Source organism: Xenopus laevis, chromosome 9_10S (genome assembly GCF_017654675.1).
Source record: "Xenopus laevis strain J_2021 chromosome 9_10S, Xenopus_laevis_v10.1, whole genome shotgun sequence".
NCBI classification, from domain to species: domain Eukaryota; kingdom Metazoa; phylum Chordata; class Amphibia; order Anura; family Pipidae; genus Xenopus; species Xenopus laevis.
The window spans coordinates 54112857-54125593 of NC_054388.1; the positions used below are offsets into that span (position 1 = coordinate 54112857).

The following is a 12737-nucleotide window of genomic DNA, read 5'->3' on the forward strand; positions in this document are numbered from 1 at the left end:
CTTTCTTGGTTGTGTAAATAATGATAAGTTCAGACTGAACACACTTCACTTTTTGCAGCTCTGTAGTACCAAAAATCAACAGTGTCACAAAACGTCTCCTGCACCTTTTTCTTGTCAAATCAGTCTGTGTGAACCATATCAGATCCTTGCATCATGCCCCAGTCTTGTGTAAACTAACTAAGCTGTAAGCTAAACAACATACAGCTTTGGAACACAGAAAAGACTGGAGTCCTGGCACCATAGGGCAATTCTTGACTGCCCGGAGGTACTGGCACAACCCTCATGCAAAATCATTGTTTGTCATTGTATATCAGACACAGGACATGTCTTTGTCGCAAGAAATGGATGCCCGACTCTTGCAGCTGCCCTGGAGGTCGCTCCGCATCGCAGACTGTATTTTTATGGGCAAGGTTTGCTTTACAGAGTCCAGCTATGCCTTGCTTCTATCTGATCTTAGCAGCATGTGGTGTGAGGAAGCAAAGGCCGACATAATACAGGATCGCGCAAGGGTGAGTACAGTCATAACCTATTCTCATACAATATGGAATGACTTGTGAGTGGTTAACTATGCAATGGCCTGGTTTAAAATCTAAACAAGGCACCATATGTGTTTCTTTTGTTATTAGTGTGACACTTTATAATTAAACTCTTAGCTCCACTGGGACAGGCCTGGGCCCAGACATAATAGCAGAGGGGACTCATGCTACACACTGATGGTTTTTTAACAACTTTTAACTACTAATATAAAAATGAAAGGAACAATAACTAATACAAATTGAGATATTTTGAAGCATGTAAAATAAGGGAAAACTTAAAATCAGGGCATGTAAAATTGAGGTTCCACTGTATCCCCTTTAATATGACCATTGTATGGTCATTGTATATGACCATTATATAGCTATAGTGAGACTAGCTATAAACTATAATAAACTATAACTATAATAAACTAGAGACACGGAAGAGACATTGCACTGCTTATTGAGCACACCTGGTTCTGCCCAATGGGGCAGTTTTATGTTCGGTCAAAAAGGGCATTTGCCTTCGGTACTCCTTGGGGTAATGAAATGTAGATAAAAGTACAAAGCATGTATTCTAGTGCATTAGGCTACTGCCAGACTCGGCTGATTTCTGTATCAGAATCTGCTCTGTCCTGCATCCAGGCTGTTGCAGCTCTCGGTGCAGACTTAAGGTGGCCATACACGGGCAGATAAAGCTGCCGATATCGGTTGTTTGGACCGATTTGACAGCTTATCTGCCCGTGTATGGGGGCTTCCGACGGGTCTTCCCGATCGATATCTGGCCACAATATCGATCGGGAAGGTTGGATTTTTACCCGACCGACCCGTCGGAGCCCCTTGGCGCATCGTAATTCGATCGTTCGGCCATACGGCCGAACGTTCGAATTACCCCCGATATAACCATGCAGTTAGTGGCATATCGGGAAAGATCCGCTCGTTTGGCGATGTCGCCAAGCGAGAGGATCTTTGAGTCTATGGCCTCCTTAAGGAGGGAGCAGACGGTGGCCAGCCAGGAGATCAGTTGATTCTAATGCAGTCCAATATATCAACTAATTCTGGCAATAGCCTAATAGCTGTTAACGTGTAACCTGCAGCCCCCCCCCCCCTGATAGGGTTGCCACCTGGCCGGTAAAGATAATGATCCCAATTTTATTAATAGGGGAAAAAAGATAAATATATAGGAAGGACTGTATTTATTTACAGAAAAGGTGGCAACCCTACCCACCAGCTGTTGATGAACTGAATGCTCATTTATGCCGTCTAAGCATGACCTGAGCATTCAGTTCATCTGAGTATTTTGGAAAATGTTTCACCATCTGAGTACCTGGAAACACTCATAGAAACACTCCTAGAAACTGCTATCTGCAAGGGAAGGTTCTGTTAGACTTGTTCAATGTTTCACCCATTTTTACAGTTGTGTTCAGAATAATAGCAGTCTGACATCACTAACCTGTTCAATTACTACTGTTTTTGGTGTCAATTATAGCCCTTATTTAAGGAAGGAAGGCAGCACATGTGCATGTTGGTTATAGTGCATTTCTCTCTGTAAAATCTGAGTAAAATGGGTCGTTCCAGACATTGTTCAGAAGAACAATGTACTTTGATGAAAAAGTTGATTGGAGAGGGGAAAACATAAAGAAGCGCAGAAAATGATAGGCTGCTAAACTAAAATGATCTCAAATGCTTTAAATGGCAACCAAAGCCTGAAAGACGTGGAAGAGTCCGGAAAACTACCATTTGAATGGATAGAAGAATAGCCGAAATGGCAAAGACTCAGCCAATGATCAGCTCCAGGAAGATCAAATAAGGTCTAAAGCTACCTGTGAGTACTTCAACAAGAAGCCCCATTGTTGAAAAAAGAAAAAAAAGTGCTGAAGAGGTTACAATTTGCCAAAGAACACATTGACTGGCCTAAAGAGAAATGGCACAATATTTTGTGGACTTATGTCCTTTTTGGGTCTAGGGACCTTAGACAGTTTGTCAGACGACCCCCAACCAATTCAAGCCACAGTACATTGTGAAAACAGTAAAGCATGGTAGCGCAAGCATCATGATATGGGGATGTTTGTCATACTCATGGATCAGTTTCAATACATCAAAATACTTAGAGGTCATGTTGCTTTATGCCAAAGAAGAAATGCCCTTGAAATGGGTGTTTCAACGTGACAAAGTAAACACACCAGTAGACGAGTAACATCTTGATTCCAGACCAACAAGATCGACATTATAGAGTAACCAGCCCAATTTCTGGACTTCAATCCAATAGAAAACTTGTGGAGTGACATCAAAATGCTGTTTCTGAGGCAAAACCAAGTGCCAGAAGTTGGTCGACTCCATACAACACAGATGTGCAGCAGTTTTCATAAACAGTGGTTATACAACTAAATATTAGTTCAGTGATTAAGGAAAAGCAAAATTTTGAAACATTTTTTCAGTTTATACAGTGAATGTTGATTTTGTAATGAAGAATGCAGACACTGCTATTTTTTTGGAACAGCCTAATATCTCATTCACTTTCTGTAAAGGAATAACACAAATTTGATACATTTTCTTCATGTTTTGATTTGGAATAGAATGTGCAGTGTTCCCAATGCATTTGCGTGTATGGAAATAAAAGCTATTATAAGGATTTTGAGCTTAATTCACTTTTTTAAACACACTTCTGTTATTCTGAACTCAACTGTATATGTGATTATGTATTCCTATGATTTAAACTCCCTGTACCCTATGATAACCAGGAGAATTGCTGAGTGTAGCTGGAGGGTTGTGGACGTTTAGCAATAAACTCAAAGACAAAAAAGTGCTAAATAATTTCCCTTTATCCTCCATCCACAGGAACTGAACAAACGTCTGAAAGCCCCAGTCTCTTCTTTCCTATCATACTTGTCCCAGATTGTCTTTCCTGTGCTGAACTCCAAGGATAACGGGCAGAATATATTCTCTTGTCACAGGTCAGAGGCGGAGTTGTTGCTGCAAGTCAAGAGTCAGCTTTCTGGCCTTCCCTTTTACTGGAGCTTCCACTGCAAGGAGGCCACAGTCAGCACGGTGAGAGTGCCACAGCAGATGCTTTAGTGTGGCTCACTTGTTTAAGTTGAATATTTGTAGCCAGCTATTACAAACTTAAAGGGTAAGTCTACTTTGGCTAAAACATTGGCCTATTATCAGTAGCCCCACTATCAACATAACTGTGTCTAAATAAATCCATTGTGCTTACTTATCCAAGACTTCTGACTGGCTATACTTTTGCCATGGGCTATTCTCTTTTTTTTATTCTTAAGCAAAGAAGAGAACTTGGACCCAGCTGACTGCACTGGGCGATGTAAAACAAAGCAAAGTTGTGTTTTCCAGCAGAGGGAGCTCTGGTGTCATGGACATGCTTTTGTAGGTCCATAGATCTCAATGTAGCAGGAAAATCTGCTTTAGGAAAGGGCACGTATGCACCTAGGTTGTTTTGTGGAAGGAATTATACATATTTTTAGGTTATTTTTATTAGGTTAATACTATATAGCTGAAATGGAAAACTGCACAAGTTTACTGGGTCTTAGTCTTAGTTTGAAGTAGAACACATTGAGATGTAGAGATCTGCAGTTTTGCTCTATAATGCTCTAAGTCTTATTTTCCACTTTCATTATGAGATTCAACATGATCCTCAGCAATCCAGCTCTATACATGCGCCTTGTATAGAAATACAACATTGGATGGCACTGTTTCTACACTGATACTATAGGCAATGAATTATTTTCATGATGAACTACTTCTTAAATGAAGGGTGTTGTTTCATTAAAACCGATTCCTCGTAGGAATGGTGACTAGATACAAAATAAGCCAAATATATATATATATATCTCTGCATGAATATAGCTGTAACCACTTTTGCTTTATGTATCTCCATGCCACACTCTGTACCAGCCAAGCCCAAACTGTATGGGGCAACATTACCTTACCATATGGTACAAAGTGAGTGACACTCGCACACCCTGGTGCTCCAATTAAATCGATCCCCTGGTGCACAGCTGAAGAGGAATCGGCAACCTCACAAACAACATGGAATAAAGAAGCAAATCACTGGCACACGGGTAGTGCAGACAGGGCAAGCTCTTGCTAATTTATTGCGGGTGCAACATTTCCGGGTAAGACCCCCTTTTTCAAGCATGGGGTCTTACCACAAAACATTGCACCCTGCAATAAATTAGCAAGGACTTGCCTAGCGTGCACTACTCCTGTGTGCCAGTGATTCGCTTCTTTACAACATAGTCATCTGATTGGGCAGATCAGTCCACTTTGAACATATATGTGTGTGTGGCCACACAATATCTACTCAGCCTGTCCACTGCTTAACTGCATGGGCCAGCTTTGTACCTTTATAGCCTTTGTAATTAAGACTGTATATAAGCAGGGCTGATCCTATCAAATGTGGGGCCCAATTGGGACCATGTTGGCGGGGCCCCTAGACAAAGTGTTGCTGGCTACTGACACCAAGTATTTAGGAAAATAAGGGCATACAGGCACAAAATAGAAAGGAAAGGGACAGACAAGGTAAGAGAGTGAGAGGGATGAAATAGGGGCACATAATAGGGGCACACAGGGTAAGAGAGAGAGGGAGGAAATAGGAGAGTGGATTGGGCCAATTAGTTTGGGGCAGGCTGGGCCGATGCAGCTTGGGAGCAGGCTTGGTTGGATTGGGGGCAGGCAGGGCCTATCAAGGTTGGAGGAAAGCTGGGCCTATGAGAGTTGGGGGATAGGCTGGCTTATCAGAGTTGGGGGTGGGCTGGACCTATGGATTTGGGGATGGGCTGGACTCTCAAAGTTGGGGGCAGGCCAGGCAGCATCATGTGCTGAGGGAAATATTATCTGTGCTGCCCTGTGGTGCGGGGCCCCCAGAGGTGCGGGGCCCTATTGGGCCCAATTGGTCCAATAGGCCTAAGGCAGGCCCTGTATATAAGTTAAAGCAGCGGTCCCTAACCTTTTTTACCCGTGAGTCACATTCAATTGTAAAAAGGGTTGGGCTGCAACCCAAGAATAAAAAATGTCCAGGGGGGTGACGAATAAGGGTTGTTAGTGGATACTGCTAGCTCCAATGTGGACTAGAAGCCAACAGGAGGCTCTGTTTGGCAGCACACATGGTTTTTATGCACCTAAAGTATGCAGTCAAGCCAGGAATTCAACAGTAAGCACCTGCTTTGATGCCACTGGGAGCAAAAAAGGGATTGGTGAGCAACATGTTGCTCATGAGCCACTGTTTTGGATCACTAAGTTAAAGGGAAAGTAGGGAGTGCATTAAGCATATTTCTCACTTCTTTCGACCTGCTCTTTGTAGACATGTGGAGAAGGGTATCCAGTCCTATACACTTCCCTGTTCAGCTGCACTGACAAGCTCAGCATTGGTCTGAGTGTGGCTACATGGAGTGGCAATCGGCCTAAAAAATACACCTTTTGCTTTTTTCGGGCTCGTCTCTGCTCCACTTCGCGTAGCTGCACTCAGACAAAAAGTATAGGAGCAGATCTGCTGCTCTCCGCCTGCCGAAAAAACGCAGGTAAAGAGAAGCACATCATACACATGGAGGCCTGTTTAATAATATTAATTTTTTTTGCAGTTTTAGAGGTTCAAACTGAATAAAAAAAGCAAGAACAAATAAGAAACACGGATCAAATCCGAATGAGAATACGAAAACCTTAAAATCTTTGTTTACTGCTAATTTTTTGTTTGAAAAAAAAATATAGTTTAAAAAATTCTAAAACCTCAAAGTAACTAAATATCTTAAAATTTGCTAAGGACAGCTCCCATTGACTTTTACAGCAGCAGTACTTAAAGAGTTTTTGTATATTTTACACTTAATAAATAGTAAGCATTTTGTGTTTTGAAACCATTTTTCACATGCAAGATTTTAGAGCTGAAATGTTCGGGGGGGAAAATGAACAACAATAATACATCAGCCCCATAGTGTATCTTTAGCTTGTATTTAAATAAATGTTAATTTCTAGCCCACTGTGTGGCTGCTGGATATGCTGGACAGGGACCAATATTTATGTGTATGTTTGCAATAATTTCTATTGTTATATATAATCTAATGCAACTGTTCCTTCTAGAAGCCAAATTGAAACCCGCTATAAATCCCATCAATCTGATTTAAATGAATCATCTCTTTTCCAAGAGTAACACTTCCAGAGATCTCAACTTGAAAAACCCAACGCTTGTGCAGTTCTTCATTGGTTTAACCTTCGCTTTTTGGAGCAGGTCTGCCGCCACCTTGTGCGCCCTCTGAAGTCCATGACGGAGGCTCTAGAAAGCCAGAATCAGGAGTTGTGTCTGCTGCTGAAGAAGAAAGATGCCGAGATTCAGGAATATCAGGACAGTGGAGCTGTGCTAACTCGAGGTGACACTGTAAATTCTGCTGTAACTGCTACTGGTTAGGAAGAAATAAACTGTATTAATGAGGATCATAGGAACCTGTATATGGGTCATTTTTCCTAGCCTAAGAATCGCTGGCACAGATTATGTGAACCATATCAATTTTATGCACAATATGAGGACCATTTGGTGATGCAGTTTTTATCTTGCAGATCGCTTGAAAACTGAAGTCTTTGATGAGCTGAAATTCCAGAAATCCTTCTTGGCAGAGGTAGGGGACTTATTTACCATGTTGCATACTAATAAAAAGGGAACTGCTTGATTCTTTTTCTTAGTTATATTGTATTAGCCCCAGCTTGTAGTGAACTGTTATTTTTTATTTTAAAGAACTTTATGCTTTTCCATTGTAGCAGGTCAATATGCCCCCTGGCTGATGCTATCTTGCCTATGTGCTCGATGCTTAAAGGAGAACTAAACACTAAAAGTGAATATGGTTAAATATGACATATTTTGTATACTAAACTTATTGCACCAGCCTAAAGTTTCAGTTTCTTAATAGCAGCAATGATCCAGGACTTCAAACTTGTCACAGCGGGTCACCATTGTGTAAAGTGACACTCACATGCTCAGTGGGCTCTGAGCAGCTGTTGAGAACCTAAGCTTAGGGATCATCACAAATTATCAAGCAGAAAATGAGGTTGACCTGTAATGTAAGCTGATGCTACAGGGCTGATTATTAAATTCTGATGCTAATTGCACTCGTTTCTGTGCTGCCATGTAGTAATTATCTGTATTATTACTAATCGTCCTTACATTGTGACATTTATATACTATGTGTACTGTATATTGTGTCTGTCTGACCCTAAGCTCAGTAACTGACAGGAGCACAGAGCATGTGCAGTAAATCAGCAGAAAAGAAGATGGGGAGCTACTAGGGCATCATCAGAGGCACAGATCTTCCCTGCTAATAGGCAGTGGTTGCTTTGCGCTAGTACAGAAGCCCAAAATATAAAGTACAACATTTCTACCCTTCTTCTTTATTTAAGCTTTAGTTCTCCTTTAAAATATAACTAAACACTGTTGCTCAGCCCTGCTTTACTTAATTGCTTCTGGACCACATATGTCAGCATACTTTAATAAGGGTTAAAATATACACAACAATCTCCATATGTAGCATTGTCTTACATACATGCAAGATGGATCTGTAATTGAGTGATTGATCATGTACTTTAGAGAACTAGGGCACAGTGACTGCCTTTAATTAGCTGGAGCATTGTACAGTGACTATACAAATTGCAGTGTCCAGGGAGCACATGGCCCATTGTGATTGGTGAATCCTTTATTCTTATTCAATGTGGGGAGCTGCCAGGCCACAGGAAGTCTTTTCGGTATACCTGTGCTTTCAGTAACTAGGGCTCTGTCACCATTTAGAGCAAAGCATTCCTATTCCCTAGCATTAGGAATGGTTACGGTATCTGAACAGCTGACAAGTAGGAAACATTTTGCAGACATCTGCAAAAAATAAAGCAGCACTCGTTACTTCTTCGACACTTTTCAGTGGACCCTTTGAATGGGGTCCTAAAGAACATGCTCTCCCTTTCCTGCCCTAAAACTTCTCGTGCCTTCCTTATTTTCACATCTGACATGGGTCATGGAAACTTTCTCCATTTCCCTCTGTTTCCTATGTTCCCTCTGGTGTGAGTCCTAGCAGGAGAAGCGGCAGGTTGGGTGCTAGTTTAGTCTGTGGTCCTGTGATAAAAGCAAATACTTTTTTCTGAGAATAAATAAATATGAAATGCTTTATAGGTTGTTCCAAAAGTAACAGCCGGAGAGGTCACAATGAGATTGTGCCCGTTTTATGCTTCCGTCCCCACATTACCTGTTACACTATAGATAAACCGCTGCCCTGGCATGAAAAGATTTGTTTACTATTCATAAATATTTACTTAGTTCACTATGGTTTAAACTCGATTCTATTTGCATTAAACCCCACCCCATTCAAGCAGTTTTTAGTAATTGACGGCACCAGTCAGTGATTCATTTTCTTAAAATGCCTTTATTGGGACATAGGCTCTGACCCCAAACACCCGGCAACACTTCAGACCACTCTCTGTCTTTTTTCAAGTTTGGAAGGGTCCAGCCAAGACTCTTCATTGCGTCACACTCTGCTGGCCAAAGAAAGGAATGTTCTTAGAGGCCAGCTTCTTTTGGCTAATCAGTTACAGCAAAAAATGTGCCACATAGGTCTAAAGGGTAATTTGTATAGTCTGGCAAATACCAGAGGGGCTCCTGTAAGATGCCAAAGCCAGTCACTATTTATTGGACTGTTTGGCATCTCTGTACTTGATAGGCCAGAGCAGGGCCGGACTGGGGGGATCAGGGCCCATCTGGGTTTACACACACCCCCCTGCAACAGGGCCCCTGCTGCCCCAGTCACTGTGCTCCCTCTGTCCCTCTCGACCCCCCCCCCCCGCTGGCACGTACCTGCTACGCGTATCTAATCCAAGTCAGAATCCCTGGTTCAAAAGCTGCCGAGTGTCCGGTATAGAGGAGAGCGCATCTCTAGTTACGAGTTGCCGGAAGTAAAGCATGACCGTACACTATCAGGCAGGTGGAGGGCAGGTCAGGAGCGCCGGGTCTGGGTCGGCGGGGCCCACTGGGCTTTTTCCCAGTGTCCCGCCGGCCCAGTCAGATGCTGGGCCCGAGCCTAATTTGAATCCTAGTCCAGGCCTGATGCCACCTTTGTGATCAGCCCTCTAGTAGCACCCTACTTCCACCGTGTGCCATTGATTGCCATTATTGCTGTGCACTGAGCAGCCTTCTTGAGCTGCCTACACAGGGCCGGGCTGGGTTATATAGTTGCCTGTGTGGCCCAGGATTTAAATGGAATACTTGTTACCAGTAGAGTAATGAAGCTGGTGCCGCTTGTATGGATGCAATAAAACATTTTGCTTCCTAAGAAATTTTCATAACTTTATGTGCAATTGCATGTAATTATATGACCAGCCCTGTGAATACCTAAGCTCTTATTCTACCTATTTCCATTCCTTTGATGTTCTGTTTATACACATGACGTGCCGCCTCTAATTGTTTTTCTTGCGGACACATCATTAAGCTCTTACAGCACTGCTAACCTCAGCGGTACTTGACTGGCACCCAATGCATAATATTGTTTGGGAGGCTGCTTTGCTACAATACAACTTTTCTGCTGTATATTATGTTAGGGGGCTTTATGTACGGAATGGATACTAGCCATTCAACATTGTCTAGAAAGTAAAGCCCACAGGCAACTCCTAGCACATTAGCAGGCTTGTGTATTGCATGGCATAACACGGCATCACTACCAGTCATTGGCTTTGATCTGTCTAATGCAGGTAGAAGAATGAAACCAAAGGTCTGATTGATTTTACATGGTTTGCTGTATTTGGTGGTGCTGCAGCCAGTGAGAGTGGTAGGTGCTCAAACACCCCTTAACCAGCACTTCATTCTGACATTAGGCTGATATCAGATGTAGTGACATTTCAATGGGAAATGTAGGTGGAATCCGTTTCCTTTGTGAAGTAATGTGGGAAAGCGAACACTCCTGAACTTAGTTACGACTCCTGTTGACCTTAATGGGAACCACTATGTATGTATGTATATATATATGTATGTATGTATGTACATTTTTATTTATTTTTTTATAGTGCTTCTTGAGGGCAAAGTACTGTACAGCAGAACAATAAACTAGTAGAACAAAGGGGTCTTTGTAGTCATGAAGTGAAACAGATTGGTAATTGGATAGACAGGATGGTAAAGTGTGGCCTGGGATTCTGTCATGATTTTATGATGTAGTTTTTATTTCTAAATTACACTGTTTACACTGCAAATAATTCACTCTTCAATATAACATTTAATTCCTGAACCAACAAGTGTATTTTTTTAGTTGTAATATTGGTGTGTAGGCAGCCATCTCAGGTCATTTTGCCTGGTCATGTGCTTTTAGAAAGAGACCGCACTTTAGGATGGAACTGCATTCTGGCAGGCTGTTGTTTCAAGGTAACTGAATGTGTCGCAATGGGACCTGGATTTTACTGTTGAGTGCTGTTCTTAGATCTACCAGGCTGCTGTTGTCTTGTGTCAGGGAGCTGCTATCTGGTCATCTTCCCATTGTTCTGTTGTTAGGCTGCTGTGGGGGGAAGGGATAGGGGTGATATCACTCCAACTTGCAGTGCAGCAGTAAAGAGTGTCTGAAGTTTATCAGAGCACAAGTCACATGACTGGGGGCAGCTGGGAAACTGACAATATATCTATCCCCATGTCAAAATTAAATATAAAAAAATCTGTTTGCTCTTTTGAGAATCAGATTTCAGTGCTGAATTCTGCTGGAGCAGCACTATTAACTTATGCACTTTGAACATTTTTTTTCCCATGACAGTATCCCTTTAAAGGGGAACTCCATACAAACATAACTTAAGCTTTTTGAAAAGTAAATATAATTTCAAGCAACTTTGCAATTACAATTAAAAAATATGTAGACTTTTCATGATGTTTTATGGTTTGGAACAGTTCCCTAAGCCTAGCCCCCTGCTCTCCTGCTGATCTGTCTGACTATGTTGCTGAGCTGGCTGACTATGGTTACTTTGTATCAGCAGCCATTTGTCCTCAGCCTGCATCCTCCAAACCCCACATTCCCCCTCCCTCCTCATAGTCTATAATTGTGTAGCCAATGCAAAGACATGGCATCAGATCCAACATTCTGGTGTATAAACAAGATTTAAGGTGATACAAAGCTTGTGTTAACAACACTTTTCACAAAAATGGGTGCTGCCCAGGGTCCAAATGATCAGATCTTTCTGATCCTGGTCATGCTGATAACCTCACAAAAGGTTCTAAACACTGTGGCATTTCAGGTTCAGTAATATATGACAAGTTACCCCTCCAATCCCTGATTGGGCAGTTAATTATTATTGGGGTTTCTCCATGCCCCTCTATATTTCTTCATCCTAAATATAAACATGTCTGTATGCTTATTTGTCTATGTACAAAAGCAGAACCATTCCTGTAAGCCATGGAACTATTAAAATAGCCACATTTCCATATTTAGCCCATGTGCTAGGCTGAGAGGTAAAGCTAATAACTGCTTAAGTGATGTTTTTGGCTTTCAAACTGCTTTCAAATTTGTTCTCGAGGAGTGAAATTAAGAAAAAAAAGAGGCAGAAAATTGGCTGGGGGCCCAAGCTACTGTAGAGACTGTTAATAAAAGTCTGTGTGTATATGTCTCTATGTATATACATGTATATAAATTTTATTAGTTGAAGCCTGGCTTAGCATTCACATCTTGTGCAGATCAGAGGAATAGCTGGCTGGCCAGTAGCACTCAATTAGCCGCTGGAAGGAGACATGGAGCAGAGTAAACAAATTAGAGGGGAAAAAAAAGTGAATATTGCAGTCTGCACCCAGTCTCCCTGGAGAGGAGGGTGACAAAAAAAACTTGTAAGAATGCATAGACGTGTTCGATATAAATATGTTTGGGATGCAGAGTGTCGGGGATTAAGTTTGGAGGGCACATAAAGGATATTAACCCTCTCACTGCTGGTCAGAGAGAGAGACTGACATTCTTTGGGTCAGTTTTGCTCAACGTTTACATATTCCTTAAAGTTAAACATAAAAATTGCACAACACTTAATGAAGGGCTGCTAGCACGAAACATGTCGTGGAAATAAACACTTTTGCAGCAAGATTTGCTTTCTGGCTTTTTCCTAGTAAAACTTGGAGATTAGCGACTGAGGCAGGGGTGTGTACTAGGAATAAAAGTCTGGATTGTGTCGCACCTTCACTGATTATAAAAATTGCACAAATATGGGTAATTAAGCAATTTTACTTAGGCA

The 12737-nt window shown here is 41.8% G+C and overlaps 1 protein-coding gene across 4 annotated transcripts in view; it reads left to right on the plus strand.

Annotated features, from left to right (window-relative positions):
- The window catches only part of nhej1.S (non-homologous end joining factor 1 S homeolog), a 49301-nt gene that overhangs the window by 686 nt on the left and 35878 nt on the right, over positions 1–12737 (plus strand). For 3 of the 4 annotated variants that reach the window (XR_005964538.1, XM_018238744.2, XM_018238746.2), the window contains exons 2-5: positions 315–509; positions 3354–3563; positions 6754–6892; positions 7080–7138. Coding sequence is in view for 3 of the 4 variants with exons in the window: in XM_018238744.2 (XP_018094233.1) it covers positions 315–509; positions 3354–3563; positions 6754–6892; positions 7080–7138 (603 nt within the window). In the remaining variant the exon portion in view is untranslated. The remainder of the gene's footprint in view (positions 1–314; positions 510–3353; positions 3564–6753; positions 6893–7079; positions 7139–12737) is intronic. The other variant, XM_018238747.2, reaches the window with a different exon arrangement.